General features: G+C 38.7%; 1 protein-coding gene and 1 pseudogene across 4 annotated transcripts in view; both read left to right on the forward strand.

The window, feature by feature from the left end:
* Rbm6 (RNA binding motif protein 6) overlaps window positions 1-18,722 on the forward strand; it is a 99,420-nt gene that overhangs the window by 46,377 nt on the left and 34,321 nt on the right. For all 4 annotated transcript variants that reach the window (XM_051204758.1, XM_051204765.1, XM_051204773.1 and 1 more), the window contains one exon: window positions 258-331. In XM_051204758.1, the coding sequence (XP_051060715.1) occupies window positions 258-331 (74 nt within the window). The remainder of the gene's footprint in view (window positions 1-257; window positions 332-18,722) is intronic.
* Window positions 14,712-15,034, forward strand: LOC127236871 (U6 snRNA-associated Sm-like protein LSm2; annotated as a pseudogene).

Raw genomic sequence — 18,722 nt, forward strand, 5'->3', positions numbered from 1 at the left:
CAATGATAAGAGGGCCAAGAATCTTCTTGGTCAATAGGAAAAAAGCCATTTGGAATGAATTTCAAACTTCTGAAACACACAGACTTTTCCTTCAATACTTTTTCTGTTTGTGGAAGCACCTTTGCCTAGTGTCAAGGAGGGAGGGATTAGATGGGAGGGCTTATGTTTAAGGGGTTCAGAACAGGGGATATAAGTGTGTCTTTTATGTTTGCAAGGCACTAACACCACTCCCGTCTGTATTTAAATGCTGTCCCCAGGTTACGACTATGGCTATGTCTGCGTGGAGTTTTCACTCTTGGAAGATGCCATCGGATGCATGGAGGCCAACCAGGTTGCTTTATACTTCGGTCAAATGATGCTGAAAGGATATATATTTTTATATATGGGGAGGGAGGGGCTCAAATCATTTCACTTTGGAAAGGTACAAGAAAGTCCTACCAAAAACCAGTTGTACAAAGAAACTTTTTTAAAAGCTGGGAAGTTTTATTTAGAAGAGCTAATGTGCACAGATTACATTTTAGAAACTAGGTTCCAGTTCCAGTTTGACTAGGTTCCAGAGACTGTACATGGGAAATATGACAGTTTCCCTCTGCAGTGTGATAAAGATGTGTGGGCTTCTGATGCAAATGATCATCTGTTATCTAGGCTCTCAAGAATCTGCCTGTACAGGAATTCTAGGTCAATTAGTGGTCATACCCAGACTTAGGATGAAGGCCACTAATGGTGATTCCTATGGCTCTAAGGTCTTTCCTATATGTGTTATATTTGAAAGATGCCTTTGAGAAGAAAAGAGGAATGGATAATTTGTGTCTGTCTCATTTGCTGTTGCTCTTTGCCAGTTGGAGTTTGTGTTCAAATCCTTGGATGGTTATAGTCAGAGCTGGTGACTGAATCTATACTTAGTTTGAACTTTCAGGAGTTACTCAACTTTCCACCTGGAATTGTTAACTGTGTCTAATTGAACCCTGGCTAGTAGTTTGGGAAGTAATTACTTAATAGTATCCTTCTTGCTTTGTATTTTTTTTTCCCCCTTTGGGGAAATCAGTTTGCTTTGTCTCGGGTCTTCCATCATGAGATCGGAGTGGCAGCTTAGAAATGTAGTTTGACTGTTAGCGGTCTACTGTCTATACTTAGAAGCATCTGCACATCACAAAAGAAGGTTCTGCCAAAGGAGAAAAATCTTTTCTGTGGCCTTGTGCTTGCTAACCAACCATGTTCCACTTAACATGATTCATGGAACTTACTGCCCCCACCTCTACCTTTTTTTCTTTTTCTTTCTTTTTTTGAGACAAGGCCTCATTATATAACCTTGGCTGACCTGGAACTTAGAGATGCATCCATCTGCCTTTGCCTCCTGAGTGTTGAAATCAAAGGCCTGCACTACCATACCCAGCTTTATTGTTATTTCTTCAAAGGGAAGGATTTTCCCTTACTGAAATGGAGATAGTGTTGGGGGTTGTTAGCCTGTTTGTTTGTTTGCTTATTTTAAGGTGTAATCTCATTCTGTAGCCCAAACAGGCCTAGAATTAACTGTAGCCCAGGATAGATTTGAACTTTTGACTGTTTTCCTGTTTCAGCTTCTAAGTGCTGAGATTAGTTATAAGCTACTGTCTTAGTTCAGATTTTATTGCTGTGACAAACAACCATGACCAAAAGCAACTTCAGGGTGAAAGGATTCATCTCAGCTTAGTTCATAGTTCATCTTGAAGTTCACATAGGGCAGAAGTTCAGGTTGTGAACCTGGAAAACAGAGACAGTAAATGAATGCTGCTTACTGCCTTGTTACCCATGTCTTACCCGGCCTGCTTTCTTATGCCAAATCACTTACCCAGGTGTAAACTGGACCCTCTCAAATCAATCATTGGGGGAAAAAAAAAAAAAGACTTGCCTATAGTCCAATCTTATGAAGTCCGCCCCTCCCCCCAAATTAATTTTCCTTCTTCCCTAGGTTTGTGTCAAGTTGACAAACAAACAAACAAACAAAAAACCCTATCAGCATAGCCATCATACCTGTCTCTAGAGAAAACTGTTGATGTAGTAAGTAGTAGCAGAAGCGCTTTCTACTATTTAGGTACCACAGAATAACTGGATGAGGACCATATCCCTTCACTTAACAGGGTTCGTATTGCTTGTCCATCACTAAGTCAATAAGTATTCATTATCAGAAATTGTGTTATTTATAATCTATATGATTCTATCCTGGCAGTCTTTCTGAAAATGAGAATACTCATTTAATTTATAAGCAATATGTTTTTAACAATTTTTTTTAAACCATTGTCTCACTATGAGTAGTTGAAATATAAATGAGAAGACCATGGCAGATTCTCTCTTTTATACTGTTTTTTCCTAGAGTGCCACTGCTTTATTAATCACTTTTTTGTTGTTGTTGGTTCTTAAAGATAAATTTATGGGGCTGGAGAGATGACTCAGTGGTTAAGTGCATTGGCTGCTTTTTTTCTTTAGGATCCTATAGTTTTATACCTAGAAAGGAGGGAAGGCTTATCTGGACTGGCAAAGATAGCTCATCAGGTAAAGGCACTTGTTGCCAAACCTGATGAACCGAGTTCGACCCCTGGGACTCCTACCTGGGGTGGAAAGAGAGAGCCTACTGCAAGTTGTTCTCTAACTTCCACATGGCTGCTGTGGTGCATCACCCAAAACAAATTAATTAATTTAAAAAATACATCTTCATTTTCTTTACAGCTAACCCCATTCTAGTTATTTCTCCCATGATCATGGAATCCTCTCTTGTTGAACTCTATAGTCTTCATGATCAGATTAGTATTCTTTTAGTAGCCTTTCTCATATCTCAGGGCATATGTAAATAATTTTAATGGCCAAAAAATTTTGATGGAAAAAAAAAAAACACGTGCGATCTCCAGGGAAATAAATCCTTTGTTACTTTAGTATGACAACATGAAGAAGGAATATAGGTTTTATAGCTAGGTTTTAGTTCTTAGTTGGTTTACCTGTGGCAAATTTCTTAACATTCCTGGGTTAAGAAAAATCCCACTGTTTCTAATATCTCAGTGAGCCCTAGAGTGTATTCAACAAGATAATTCGTAAGTGTTTTTGTGTGCCCGAATGCTGAGGATGCTACAGGGAACAAGATAGACTATATTACTTAATTTTAATGGATAAAAATAGGACAAGTAAGTTGGCAGCATTAAAAATAGTATAATATATAATAGTGCTGAGTACTATTTAAAAATGAAGCAGACTGTTGAGAACCAATCAGAAGTCAGAGAAGCTTGTTGAAATGATGGCATCCAAGAAGTGATTCTGGATGAATAATGAATGTATGCAGACTACTTAACAGAGCAACTGGCACTTGGTAAGCATTTGAAATGAGGTGAACAAGTTCTTTCTCTGTCTTCTCTTTCTACATACCAAATAATTTCTGATCATAATTCTAGGAAAATAAATTTACTTTTGTATCTGGATTTAGATTGGAGCCCTTAATGCCACAATAACTAGGAGTCTTATGGTGGCATACACCTTTAACTCCAGCACTCGGGAGACAGAGGCGGGTGGATCTCTGTGAGTTCGAGGCCAGCCTAGTTTATAAGCGAGTTCTAGGACAGGCTCCAAAGCTATACAGAGAAACCCTGTTTTGAAAAAGAAACTAACAAACAAAAAAGGTCTTATGAAGGACAAAAAAAAAAAAAAATGCAAAGAAAGATTGATTCCTTAGAGTACATAAAATGTTAATGAAAGATTGTTTCTGGCTATCTATCCAATTTTTCCAAGTTTTACTTACAGAATTACTTGGATTGGTAAAGTGTCTGATTTGTCAGAGAGCTTTGGAAAGCCTCTGAGGAGCGCCTGATTGCATTTGTGCATACTTTGTGGAGGGTTCTAACTTTTTGCTGTGTTGATAAGAAATCTCGTTATCATTGATTGACATTTATAGATCTAGGGGATTGAGATAAAGGATGATTCTGCTGGCTTGCTTTGTAGAGTATGGTAGATTATGTATACATTTGTGAGGCTGCTCACAATGGTAACCAAGGCCTCTGTAGTCTCATCTCAGTGCCTGCAAGCAGAAGTCAAACAGGAAGGGTCTCTGTTAATGGCACTCTGAGTAGGGAAACTCATCAGAACACTGTGTATTAGCTGTCTGTCTGGAGAAATAAACTTCAGCAAATACAAAGGTGTGAGTCTGTTAGCTCATGTCTAGGAGAAAGATAACAAACTTTGTGAAGTGGGGCCTTCATTTTTACTCTTGACTAGAAATGTTTGGTTGTTTTGTTTGTGAGGTAGGATCTCTGTTGTGTTCCTCTTTCTCATTATATTTGTATTTAATATTTATTAATTCATTACTGTGTAACTTTGGCCAGCCTGGAAGTCACTATATAGATCAGGCTGGCTTTGAACTCAGATCCACCTGCCTTTGCCTCCTGAGTGCTGGAATTATAAGTATGTGCACCACCAAGCCTGACCTAGAAATGTATTTTTAACAGTGTCATACACCTTTTGTTTTCTTTTCTGTCCAAGTCTGTTGGGACTAAGAACATCGTGTCCTTTTGTCATATGTGCCATTGCAATAAGATTTGGGGAGATAAGTAAGAAGCATTGTCTTCAGGTATTGAGCCCTTCCCATGATTGTCCAGTAGTGTGTACTAATTCATTGAATGGTTGGTTATTGTTCATAGATTTTCAAATTTGTTACTGTGGTGCTTACTGTCTGTTCTTCTTTGTTTGGATATTTTCCTAAGAGTTGATTTCTTGGGAATTTTTACTCAGTGGTGTTTTTTGTTTATTTGTTTATTGGCTTTTTGACTCAGGGTCTCTCTGTGTAACCTTGGCTGTTCCTGAACTCACAGAGATTCACATCTCTCTGCCTCCGAAGTACTGGGATTAAAGGTGTGCACTACTACTGCCTGGCACTCAGCTTTTTATGTAACACATTTACCCTTAATTTCTAAGGTACAAGGAAGTAGGATGCTCTACCTAACATGGACATCCCTTCGGGCACCACTTTTTTCTGCTGTGAGGAATGAAGGCTGTGAAATATATGATGTTTTTTCCTGCCAACAAAATTAAGAGAGTATGGATTATTAAAAGAGACTTAGGGTGGCTGTGAAAGGCCTATACAGGAAGCCAAGTCTTTTTTTATCTTTACTTTTTGTGTCTTAAAATTTTTTTCATTAATAAATAAACAGAGTGTGTTTGTGAGTACAAAGGCCACAGTGCATATGTGGATGTCAGAGGACAATTCTCTCTTTCATTTTCACTAGGGTTCCTGAGATCAAACACAGGTTATCAGGTTTAGGCTGCAAGTGCCTTTACCCACTTAACTATCTCACTGGTCCAGCAAATCTTTTGTGTTTTAAACCAGGGACTGTTTCTAGTCTAGGCTGGCTTCACATTATGATTTTTCTGGCTTCAGCCTCTGAAAGTGTGAAGTTGTAGGTGTGTACAAAATCCTTTTCTTGTTTTTATATTTGAGACAGAGTTTCTCTGTGTAACAGTCCTGACCCACATGGAACTTGATTTGTAGACCAGGCTGGCCTTGTACTCACAGATATCTACCTGCCTCTGTCTCCCAGAGTGCTGGTATTAAAGGTGTGTGCCACCACACTTGGCTTTTTTTGAGACAGGTCTCATTATGTAGCCTTGGCCGGCTTGAAACTCCTTTGTAAAACAGACTGTCTTTGATCTCACAGAGTATTGTCTGTCTCTGCCTCTGGAACTAAATTTGTGTGCCACCATTCCAGGCCTAATGTTATTTGTCCTTGTGTTTGAAATTGATGCTGAAGGGGGAAACTACTTACTGTCTTCAAGAAAAAAGTAAAGACCACAATTGTTGGACTCTTAATCAAGTTAATAATGGTGACATAATATAATCTAAGACATTTCAATACTTCAGTTTTGTGTATTCTAAGAAGCAGAAGCAGCTGCAGTAGCAGCAGCAAAACCATTATTATTAATAACGGTAAAAAAATTCGTCTGTGTAAGTGTTCAGAATGTGTTTTCATGTAAACAACTTTCACCTCAAAACATTTACTAAGGAAAGTGTGGTTTGCTATAAAGAACTCTTATGTAACTTACGTCTTGGATCATACAATCCTTGCCTGTCTGCCTGGAAACATCTATTTCAATACCTTTTAGCTGTCCTCAGTATAGATATCAGCAGGAATATGGGGAAGTACAGCATAAAAAAAAAAAAAAGTATAAAATAGTGTTATTATTCTTAGGAGAATTTGTATATTCAAACCAAAATATAAGCTGAATTAGAATCCACAACCTGTGGATTTTTCAGGAGAGTTGCCAGTTTGTAAAATCTTAATTTAGTTTTTAACAATTATATTTGTTTTATTTATTTCATAGGTTGTGAGTGGAGGGGCATATTGCATATGTATGGAGGTCAGAGAACATTTTGCAAAAGTCAGTTTTCTCCTTTCACTGTGTGGGTTCCAGGGATAGAACTTTGATAGTTGGGCTTGGTGAGAAATGCTCCCACCCACTGAACCATTTTGCTGAACCTAATTTAGTTTTTTAAAAATACTTACTAGTTTTGACTCTTTAAAAAAATTTTTTTTATTTATATCTTATTTACATTGATGTTTTGCCTGCATGTATGTCTGTGTGAGGGTGTCAGATCCCCTAGAACAGGAATTATAAACAGCTGTAAGCTGCCATGTAAGTGCTGGAAACTGAATCTGGGTCCTATAGAAGAAAAACCAGAGCTCTTAACCATGGAGAAATGTCTCCAGCCCCTGGTTTTGACTTTTTTGAGACAGGGTTTCTTGTAGCACAAGCTGGCCTCTAGCTTTGTGTAGCCAAGGCCTTGAACTCCTGATTCTCCTGTCTCCATCCCCCATGTGCTGTGCTCAGCTAAGTAAGTTTATTTCTATTCCTGTTCCTATTATTATTATTATTATTATTTTATGTGTATGTTATATGTATGAAAGTTTTGCCTGCATGTACATATATATATATATAGCATGTGCATGCCTCATGCCAGAAGTTGGAAGAGGGTATGGATCTCCTAGAACTGGAGTTCTGAATGGTTGTGAGCTACCATGATGATGATGGGAATCAAACCTGGGTCTTCTGCAAAAACAATGAGTGCTATAAACCAGTGATCCATCTCTCTAGCCCCTCAGTTAAGTAAATCTTAAATTATAGCAGCCCCTTTCTTAGTATTATGTAGTATGTTTCAAAAAAAAAAAAAATCAGTGGCAGTTCCCATTTACGGAGTGGCTTTTTTTTCTTTGTTGGTTTTTGGTGTGTGTGTGTGTGTGTGTGTGTGTGTGTGTGTGGTCAGAATACTGCTTCTTAGCCTTCATATGTCTTCTAATAAGTGCATTAGCTCTTAAGAAAATCTTAAATTACCTCACCTGAAAGCAAGAGACAGACAGTGAAACATGGAGTATGGTCAAACCATGGTAAAAATATAACCTGTGGCTTTTAAAACCCTAGGCTCTGACAGCCAGCCTCTAGCTTTTGCTATTCCTCAGACTCTAATTATAATAATGTTTGTGTGTTTTGTTAGAATTTTGTTTTGGTTTTCAAGACAAAGTTTCTCTTTTAAACATCTCTGGCTGTATTGGAATTCACTTTGTAGACCAGGCTGGTCTTGAACTCACAGAGATCTGCCTGCCTCTGCTTCTCAAGTACTAGAATTAAAGACATGCACTGACATGCCCAGCTTATGAAAAGTATTTCTTATAAATGTGATAAAATAATCGTTTTGCAGTTTTATGAGAACTTTCCCAGTATGTCTCCTATGATGGATAGATTTGTACTTATTTATCTTATGCATAAATCATGGTACATCTCAGTGGACTGAAATAATTTAGTTCTAATTTGTTCTAAATTGGAAAGTACTTAGTATATACTTTAACTTTGTGCTTCCTTTTGGTCACATCTCTCTTTGAGCTAGTGATTTTTGCTAATGCTGAATTTTTTATAAAGTTAGCATTTGTAAGATGCTGGTTTTCTTCGTCTTGTCATTTTTAGAACTTGATTGCTCATGTTGTGATAAACACTATGATCAAAAGCAAGTTATGGAAGGAAGATTTATTTCATCTTACAGCTTTCAGTCTGTCATAAAAGGAGGTTGGGGTAGAAACCTGGAGGTAGAATGGCTTGTTCAGTTTACCTTTTATATAACAAAGGATCACTTAGTTGTTCTGGGATGACACTGCCCACTGTAAGCTGGGCTCTTCCATATCAACCAGCTAACAAGAAAATGTCCCACAGACATGTCCTGGGGCCAGTTCAATGGAGGGTCTTGCTCAGTATTTCTTCTCTCAGGTGACTCTAGCTTGTGTCAAATTGACAAAAAACTAACTAGCACAGATGGATATTGTTGCTCTTGCAGGGACCTAAGTTCAATTCCCAGCACCTACTTAGTTGCTCACAACCATCTGTAACTTCATTTTCAGGACTCCCAGTGACCCTCTTTTGACCTCCTTAGCTAACAAGCACACATACATAAATGCAGGCAAAACACTCACACAACAAACAAACAAATAAATCCTTTTTTGTTTTGTTTTCCCAGACAGGATTTCTCTGTGTATAACTCTGGCTGTTTTGGAAGTCACTCTGTAGACCAGGCTGGTCTTGAACTCACAGAGATCTGCCTGTCTCTGCCTCCGGCCCCGGAGTGCTGGGATTAAAGATCTGTGCCCCTACTGCCCACCCAGTTCTTAATGAATTTTTAAAGCAAAAATATGTATTATTCTAATTATCAAGTTCAAGGCTAGCCTAAGCTACATAATGAGTTGAAACCCTATCTGAGCTACAGAAAACAAAACCCAACCACAACAAAAAAGAATATTCTTATCCTATTGAATTGCCTTTCCTCCTTGTCCGAGATCTTTGTATGAGTTATTTTTGAGCCCTCTGTTGTGTCTCTTTGTTCTTTTATCAGTACTACACTCTGTTATTTACTATGTCAGTCTAAAAGTTAAGGTAGTATCAATCTTTTATTTTTCTTCAATATTATTTTAGCTACAGTGTTTTGCTTTTCCACATGAACTTTATTTTTATTACGTCTGAGTACGTCTGAGTTTATGGGCTGGAGAGATAACACAAAGGTTAAGAGCAGGTACTGTGGCTATATGTGGTAGAATTATTTCCAGCACTCTGGAGGCAGAGGAAGGTGGATCTTTGTGAGTTCAAGGACAGCCTGTTTACAGAGTGAGTTCAAGGACAGCCAGGACTACACAGAGAAACCCTATTTTGGAGGAAAAAGAAAATCCAAAATCTCTTTTAAATTTCAGCATCTCTCAATTATGGGATCCTATAAAATAAAATATTAGTTAAATATTTTATTTCAAGAGCTAAGAGCCAGGGCATAATCACAGTCAAATCAAAGCACCACTGAATTTCAACTGTGTAAATAACTCAGTGTCCAATGTATGGAATCCTCTCATGATTTGGGTTGCTCCAAAGGGTTTGAGTCACATCTCTCTGGTCCTGCTCTCTGCAGCCCACACATATCATATCATCTAAGTTCAGACCGCCTCTGTTGTTCTACAGCTGCTGTCCTTGGTGCTGGGGTCTCTTGCTGCAGCTGAACTGCACACTTACTAATAGCCTCTCCTGAGCTCTCTTCAGGGATTCTCCTGCCACATAGTGCTAGGCCTCAGCTGCTCTTCCTGACGTCTTCATGCCTCAAAACCAGTACCACCTGGGTGACTCTTAAACTACCAAGTTTGGCTGCTGGAATGAAGTACAACCTTGGCCGCCTTTAGAACACATCTTCTGTGTGCTAACTCTGAGGAAAAACTTCCTAGAGTTCACCTCATTGATGGGTGGTTTTTCTTAATCACTGCCAGTTTTTCAGCTCCGGCAGACCAGCATCATTTGTCCCAGTAAAGCAAAAGTTTTACTTGAGTGGTGCTGGTCTCTGGTATATCATGGCTGATATGTCAACCCTAGCTTACCAGAACCTCAGAATCTTAACTCACAATAGTAAATGGCCATGGTGGTTTTAAAACTTCCCTCTGAGCTTCACAAGCTCATCATTTGCACTGCTCTCGGGGATATCTGACAAGCTCCCACAGAGCAGCTTGCCAAGTTCTAAACACTCAATGGCTTTTCTAACCCTCAAAGTACTTCCATGATCCTCAAAAAAACCCATGGTTGGGTCTGTCAGAGTAACACCCCACACAAGATTATTTTAAAGAAAAGAGATATACTTTTTTGTTGCATGATTAAGGTGATTGAAAAGTTCAGCTAGCATTGATAGCCCTCTGTTGATGGTTATCGCATCTCACAGCCAGCAGAGAAATAGAAAGGCGCACTGCTGGTGAGGTGTCTCAGAGGGTTAGAGCACTTGTTGCCCAATCCTGGCAACCTGAGTGTGATCCCTGAATTCCACTACAGAGGGAGAGAACCAGCTTCCAAAGACTGACCTCTGTCCTCCAGGCACACACATGTGGGCATATGTAGGTGGGATTTTTCTGTCCTATCAGCCAACTCCGAAATAACTCAAAGACTTACTGTTAATCATGAATGCTCCATCAGTAGCTTAGACTTATTACTAGCTAGCTCTTAAAAATTAAAGTAACCCACATTTTTTGTCTATGCGCTACAGCGTGGCAGTACCCTTTTTTAGCATGACATATTCAGTTTCCTAGCGACTCCACACTTTTTATCAGCACACTTTTTTCCTGTCCACAAGTCCTACCTTACCTCTTCCACTTAGTTCTTTATTGAACCTGTGAGTGCAATATAGTGTACATAGTGAGTACTTCATAGCACACTCATGTACAATAAATAGTTGTAACTTTAAAAAAAAAAGGTTTTAAAGGCATAAAAACTTAAAAAATAGAAAGGGCCAAATAGGAATGGTGGCCTCATCTGCTCTCAGAAACTAATCTGTTCTTGAGACCCCACCCACTCTAGGAGACTAGCTCATTCATGAAGGTTAAACCTCCAGGGCTTAATTCTCTTAAACTAGGCCCACTTCTTTTTCTGATTCTGTTTTTGGTTGTTTGGTAGCCCTTTCAGAGCTGGAATTCTCCTTCTGGCCTAGAACTCACTTGTAGACCAGGTTGGCCTCAAATCACAGAGCTCCACTTGCTTCTGTCTCCTGAGTATACATGTACGTGTACACACATGCACACAAACACTCAGGGGTATATCACCTTTTTGGGGGGCACCCTTTATTACCCTAGACATTGAACCCAGTTCCTATAGGATGTCAGGCAAGCACTCTACCACTGAGCTATATCCATAACCTCTGTTTGGGTATTTCAACCAGACTGCCATGTCATCTCTAACAAAGACAGCTGTGTGTCTTATCAATCTGTAACTTTTGTTTTCTTTTTTTGGCATGTTGAACTTCCAGAAATAGGACTGATAATCTACTTTTGGAGGGTTTATCCCCTTCCTGGTGTCTGAACTGGTAGGAAAGCTTTTAGTTTGTCACTACTAAAGATAATATTAGCTAGAAGTTATTTGTTGATACTCATCAAGTTGGAGAGTTTTTCATTACTCTTGAGGTATTTTTTTTAAAGTTGTGAATGCTAGTTGGTTGCTTGATTCTCTTTAGCCTATTGATATTCTGTATTACATCAACTGATTTTTTTTTTTTAAGCACTGAGGCATGTTGCTGCTTGCCTAGAGTAAATTTCATTTGGTTATGATGTATAATTATTTAACTTTGGATTTTCCATATTTATTTAGAGAATTTTTTAATCTATGTTCACACACTGGTCTATATATAATTTCCAATTGTATGTCGAATTTTAGAGTTATAGAGTAATGTTTTTTATTTTTAAAATGAATGTGTATCTGAATGAACATATACGTCACGTGGGTGTTTTTATGGAAGTGGGAAAAGGTCGTCTGTTCCCCTGGACTGGTGTTACAGGTGTTTATAAAGTGCTGGATATGGGTTCTGGGAAACAAACTCTAGTGGTCTGGAGGAACAGCAAGTTCCCTTAACTACTGAGTAATCTCTCTAGCCTCAGAATAATGTTTTCTAATACAATGAGCTAGAAAATATTTCTTCTATTTTATCTTCCAAAAGAAATTTATAGAGAAGTTGTAAATTCTCTTAAAAAACAAAAATCTCCATAAAGTTCCGTAAGTTTTGTTTTACATTTTATTTATTTAATGTGTGTGTGGGGGGGTGCCATGGTATAAATGTAAATGTCGGGACAATTCAAGAGAGTCATCATCATTCTCTCCTCCCAGATAGTAAGACCCAGATAGTAAACTCAAGTCATCAAGCTTGGCAGCAACTTTACTGGCCAAACCAAATACCTCTCCCCACCTCTTTTAGAGGTAGTGTCATATATTAATGTGCCTGATTTCAACCTTCCTGTGTAATGACCATGACCTTGAATTTCTAATCCTCCTGCTTCACCTCCCATGTGCCAGAATTATAGATGAATACAAACATGCCCTTCATCTTTTCTCTAGTTTCCTAAAATAGAAGCTAAGATTATTGATTTCAGACTTTTTTATTTTACATATTAGATGTTGTAAAATTCCCTGAGAGCCCTGTTTTTTCTGTAACCACAAGTTATGATAAATTGTGTTTTCATTTCTTATGAGCTGCCTTATTTTTTAAAATGTTTTGATTACATGAATCTGTGTGTGAGTGTCTGTGTTTGAGTGTGTATGTGAGAGTGCAGATGCCCTCAGGGGCCAGAGGCATCAGAGCCCCTAGAGCTGGAGTTACAGACAGTGAGGCTGTAGACTGAAGGTGGGTTTTCTGCAGGGCCATTATGTGCTCTTGACTGCTGAGCCATTTTCCTAGACCCTACTTCAGACTGCATTTAAATTTCTTTGACTTTTTTTTTTTTAACTTTTATATTATTTAGAAATATGTCATTTAATCTCAAAGTGGGGGTTTTACAACTGCCTTATATGTTAATGACTTATGCTTTAATTTCTTATGAATTAAGAACAGGTTTTGTTTGATTTTTTTATTATTCATTTAAGTACATCAAAGTATGTTTATTTTACAGAATGTGGTCTGCATTAGTGAAATTTTACGTGTGAGCTGGAGAAGGTTTAGTCTGTTTTTGCTAACTTGTAAATGTTGATTAGAATACTACTGTTATTTTGATAAATTTTTCTATGTAAAGACCATACATAATTTATATATTAATTACTTAGGATAATTTTATGCAAATTGTTTTTGAAATGGTATTTTGGGTTATTTTTGTTTTTTGAAACAGGGTTTCACTATGTAGCTCTGAATCTCCTGGAACTCAGTACATAGACCAGGCTGGGCTCAAACTCACAGAGATCTGCCTGTCTGTACCAAACACTTATACACATAATGTGGTAGCTTGAATGTAATTGTCTATTACAATCTCATAAGGAGTGGTACTATTAGAAGGTGTGGCCTTGTTTAAGAAAGTGTGTTATTGTGGGGTGGGATTTGAGATCGCCTATGCTCAAGGAACCACCCAGTGTCACAGCGTACTTTCTGTTGACTGCCATGCTCCCAGCCATGTGATAATGGACTGAACCTCTGAAAATGAAAGCCACTACCTCAATTAAATGTTTTTCTTAGAGTTGCCATGGTCATGGTATCTCTTTATAGCAATAGAAACCCTAACTAAGACAATAGTTGGTACCAGGGACTGGGGTATTGTTGTGATAGGCCTGACCATATTTTGTTTGGAAGAGTTTGGACTTTAGTACTTTGGGTTAGGAAAGCAGTGGAATACTTTAAGCACTGCTTAACGTCCTTACTAGTGGGAGCACGGAAGACAGTGGTGCTGAGTGGTTTGAACTGGGGGTGACTCGAGCTTTCAGAGGAGAAGGATCTTAGTATGTTGTCTAGAGATCATTCTTAGTATACTTTGCTCTGTTGTGTTGTGATTAGTGGTAACTCTAACAAAGATTTATAGCGAAAAGGAGCAAGCTGAAAAAATGAAAATACAAAATGTACTGATTGAGAAAAGGGGCAACAGGAAATGGAATAGAGCTAAATCCTATGTTCAAGGAGATAAACAAATTGAGAGGTTGAGTAAAGGGAGTGGTATCCGCAGGGCAAGATCCCACCCAGCTAAACTTCCAAGCATTTGCTGTTTGGAGATTTTTATTATCTTTTTGAGCCAAAAATTAATGGAGGTATATTAGTCTTTAATGTTATTCTGTGTTAGTTTTGAGTCTTTGTAGAGGTCAACCAGTATAAGGATATACTTTTTAAAGAGGCAGGGCTGGGGCCTGCTCTCTTACAGTAATGTGCTCCTGAAACTATAGAAATTGAAACCATCAATAAGGGGAACTACTGTATACTAGATGTATAAATTCACAGAACTAACCAAAGGACTTTTAAGCCCAAAGGAGCTTGATGTTTAGGATAAATTTGCTACAATGATATTATTCACAGATTCAGAAAGTAGGCAATTTTGGGATGGGGAGGTGGGTCTGTAAAATCCCTGCCATAAAGGCTAATTTGTATTTGGGTCCAGAGCAAGTAATTATAATCGAAGTGCTGGGGAGCTGGAGACAGGAGGATCCCAGGGATTTGCTAGACAGCCAGTGTAGCCTAACAGGTGAGCACTAGTTTAGTGAGACCCTGTCTCAAAAAAGTAAGATGGAGAGCCACTGAAGAAGACACCTGACTGATATCAGCCTCTGCCTACGACACACATGCATACACACATAGATATGCATCTATGAAAACACCAAAATTGGGCTCCGGCTCCCACCCAGCCACTGGCCTGCAGCCCTCAGCCCTATCCGCCATGGTCCAGGCCGTCACGCCTGTCGCCAGCACCATGCTCTTCTACTCCTTTTTTAAATCCCTTGTGGGCAAGGGTGTGGTCGTGGAACTCAAGAATGACCTAAGCATCTGTGGAACCCTCCACTCTGGACCAGTACCTCAATATCAGACTCACCGATATCAGTGCCACAGACCCTGAGAAGTACCCTCACATGTTGTCAGTCAAGAACTGCTTCATCAGGGGCCCAGTGGTCCGCTATGTGCAGCTGCCAGCAGTCGAGGTGGACGCACAGCTGCAACAAAGACGCAGCAAGGAAGGAAGCCCTTCAGCAGAAACAGTGATGCACCTCTTCCCCTCTCCTCCCGTTCCCATTGGTGACCCCTAATGTGATGTCCAACTGAGGACAAGGACCCCCGCCCAGTACTTCAGGAGTTTAGTTAATTTTTTTTTTCATTGAATGGATGAAACGGATAATAGACAGAAAAAAAATATCCTCTGTTGAGAAGGGAGGGTAAGAAAGCTGGGAACTGTGAAACTTTCCTGGTCCCTGCCTTTTTCTCCCTTTCCTGGAAATAGGGCGGGGAGGGAGAGCTTCCTAGACCTGTCCAGGGCAACATGCGATAAATTTGGGGGGAATGAAATGAATCTGTCCCGAATCGGGAATAAAATTTATGATGCAAACTGGAAAAAAAAAAAAGAAAGAAGACACCAAAATTGTTAGTGTATTTTAAGCAATTTTGTTGACATTTAAATATTTCATTTTCTATAAAATTGCTAGATTAATATGACTTATTAGCTCAGTCTTTTAGAGAGTCATGCTCATGATAGAAAATAATTAACCTTTGTGAAGAATCTGAATAAAATAGGCAAGTGCACAAATGTGAAGAGTATTTGGTGTATTGTATAACTAAAAGTATTACAACATAAATGTATTTCTATTTCAATATCTCATTTAACTAATTCCAAGGTTTTTAAAAAGAACATTGCTTCTTACATAGGAACTACTTCTTCCCCTCCTGGTCATTATCCTTTATTATCTATCCTTAAGTTTTAACACAAACCCACTTTATTCCTTTAATTTATTACATTTTGTGAATTACATTTATTTACTTGTAAACATACTTTTATATGTGCTATGGTATGAGTATGAAGATCAGAAGACAATATGTGGGAGTCACCTCACTGATCTTATTTTTTAATTGTATAAAACTAGTCAACTATCCACTCATATCAACCTTGGTCAGATTTTTTGGCTGCCTTGTTGGGGGAAATGGTTTAAGATTTATTTTCAGATCTGGAGAATTGTCTCAGAGAATTAGAGTACTTGTTACAAATGACCTGGGTGTAATTCCCAACACTCACGAAGGGCTCATCACCTCCTTGGGCAGCAGGCACGCATGTGGTGCACAAACATACGCACAGGCAAAACCTTAATAATAAATATATAAATAAGAATACACATAAAATAATCAAATAAGTTTTAAATTTTTTAAAGATTATGTGTATGTTTGTATTGAGTGTATGCTCTGTGGTACAGGTATTGTCAGATGCCAGAAGATGGTTTTATATTCCTTGGAGTTGGAGTTACATGTAGTCATCAGCTGCCTAGTATGGCTACTAGGAACCAAAACTCAGATCCTCTAGGAAAGCAGCAAGCATACTCAACTGCTGAGCCATCTCTCCAGATCCCAGGAAAAATTGATGTCTTTTTCTGGCTAGGAAATATAGGGAATTTGAGTGTGAGGAGGAAAATTAGTCCAGCAAGAATATATGTAAAGAAGAAAGAGTAGAATCAGCGTGCTTACCAAGGCACTTGGGTAAAGGTGGTCAAATGAGTCAGGGCAAAAGGGTCCTTGCCACCAAACCTCTCAAGGCTATGAATTTTATCCTTAAAACCCGTATGGTAGAATGAGAGAACCAGCTCCTATGAGTTTATCTTCTGCACCTGCAAGTGTGAACAAATGCTTATACGCAGGTGTTCTTTCATGTCCATAAAGTGTCATTGATGTATCCTGGCAGTGGTGGTGAACACCTTTAATCCCAGCACTTGGGAGGTAGAGGCAAGTGGATCTTAGTCAGTTTGATGCCAACCTGGTCTACAGAGTGGGTTCCCAGGCAGCTAGTACTGTTATACAGAGAAACCCTGTCTGGAAAAATTTTTTAAAATGTATCATTAATGTGAGATCTCATTTTCATCCCTTTTCATTTACTAAAGCAGCAACTCTGAACAGTAAAATAGGAATCCTATGTTGTTGGTGACAAGGCTTCATGGTTGAGTTTTCTTTCTTTTTATTTATTTATTGGGGGGGGGGCAGTTTCTCCTTGCAAGAACTGTCCTGGAATTTCTTTTTAGACTAGACTGGCCTTGAATTTAGAGATCCACCTGCCTCTGCCTCCCAGGTTCTGGAATTAAAGGAGTCTGCCACCACTACCTGGTTATTTTATTTTCTAAAATAAAAATCATTTGGGTATGGTGGCACATACCTGTAACTCATTACTCAGGAACCTGAGTTAGTATTGCCAATTTGAATCCAGTATGAGAGCATACTTATGCTTTGGACAAACCACCATTGATGCCAGTGTCAGATGAAATCAGTTTGAATACCAGATTAATAGACTCAAATACGAAGAGTTACAGAATGGGACTGTGTTGTTTTGTAATATATTAGGTTTTATTGTTATGAAGTACCATGATCAGAAACAATTTGTGGATGGGGGAGGGTTTATTTGGCTTATAGGTTATAGTCTATCATTAGGAGAAGCCAAGGCAGACACTTGAGGGAGTTACTGGAGCATATACCAGAGGATCACTGCTTTACTGAGCCTGCTTCCTTATATCACCCAGGATCACCTGCCTAGAGCTGGCACCATCCTAGATGGTCTGGGCCCTCATACCAATCATTAATCAAGAAAATGCCCCCACTGACTTGTGTACAAGCATTGCCTTTGATGGAGGCATTTTCTGAATTGAAATTTCTCTTCCCAGGCAACTCTAACTTGTGTAAGGTGACAAAAAGCTAATTAGGACAACTTTGAATGTGCCTTAAGTTGTTCTTTGTTTTATTTGCCTAAACAAAGTCAAAGGTAGAATGCCTCTCCTCTAAAAAGACTAGCATTTCCTCCAGGTGTATCACATTAGGAATATAAGTGTCTTGATTCTATTTACTTGCAGTTTTAGGGTACCTTATCATTTTATATCTCTGAGCCTCCTCCAGCTTCATATGTTTGCTGTGTGACATTTGCCGGGGAAACATGAATAAACATATGACAGACCAAAGTAACTTCCACCAAATCTAACTTATTAAACCAGTGAAATTATTGGAATTGTTTAGCAGGAATATGAATGAGGATAAATTAACAGGAGTATGGACAACTCAAAGGCAACTGCATCACCTAAAAGGCCACCTCAGAATGGGTGACCATTCACAAAAGCTGCATCCCTAGAACTTCTCGTATAACTTTCAGACAGCCTGGCTTTTCAGGAAACTTCTCCCCAGCAGTTATTCACTACTTTTAGAGCCTCGCAGGGGGACTTAAAAGTCTTCTAAAGTTACAAGGGCTTCCTGGGACATGGAAGTGTTGTTTGCTTCTTTTTAAATATTTATTTTGTGTGCGTGCACAAACATGGCACATGCTGTATAAAGATATAGCAATCAGGAAACAACTTTCTCTTTACCATTGGCTTCCAAGAATCAAATTCAGGTTATCAGGTGTAGTGACAAGTGCTTTTACATTGAACCATCTCCTACTTAAGTTTTTTTTTTTTCCTCCTAAGTCTTAATGAACCTCTCTCCAGGATGGAATGCTTGAATTCCTATTACTACATAGCATCATCTTGTATACAGTTCACAGTACACTTTATTTCTCAGGAATTGTCATCATTGTTGACATAGAGATTCTCCTATGTTTGGTTTCTTTCATTGACAGCAGCATTAAAGGATTCTTTTCATTCTGTTCCTTTGCCATCAGACTGTCATAGAACAGGCCTGGGAGTATATAGGTCAGTGATAATAAAGTAAATGCCTGACATGTGCTAGATCCTGAGTTCAGTTTCCTCCAGTACCT

The sequence above is a fragment of the Phodopus roborovskii genome, unplaced genomic scaffold (genome assembly GCF_943737965.1).
Source record: "Phodopus roborovskii unplaced genomic scaffold, PHOROB, whole genome shotgun sequence".
NCBI lineage: Eukaryota > Metazoa > Chordata > Mammalia > Rodentia > Cricetidae > Phodopus > Phodopus roborovskii.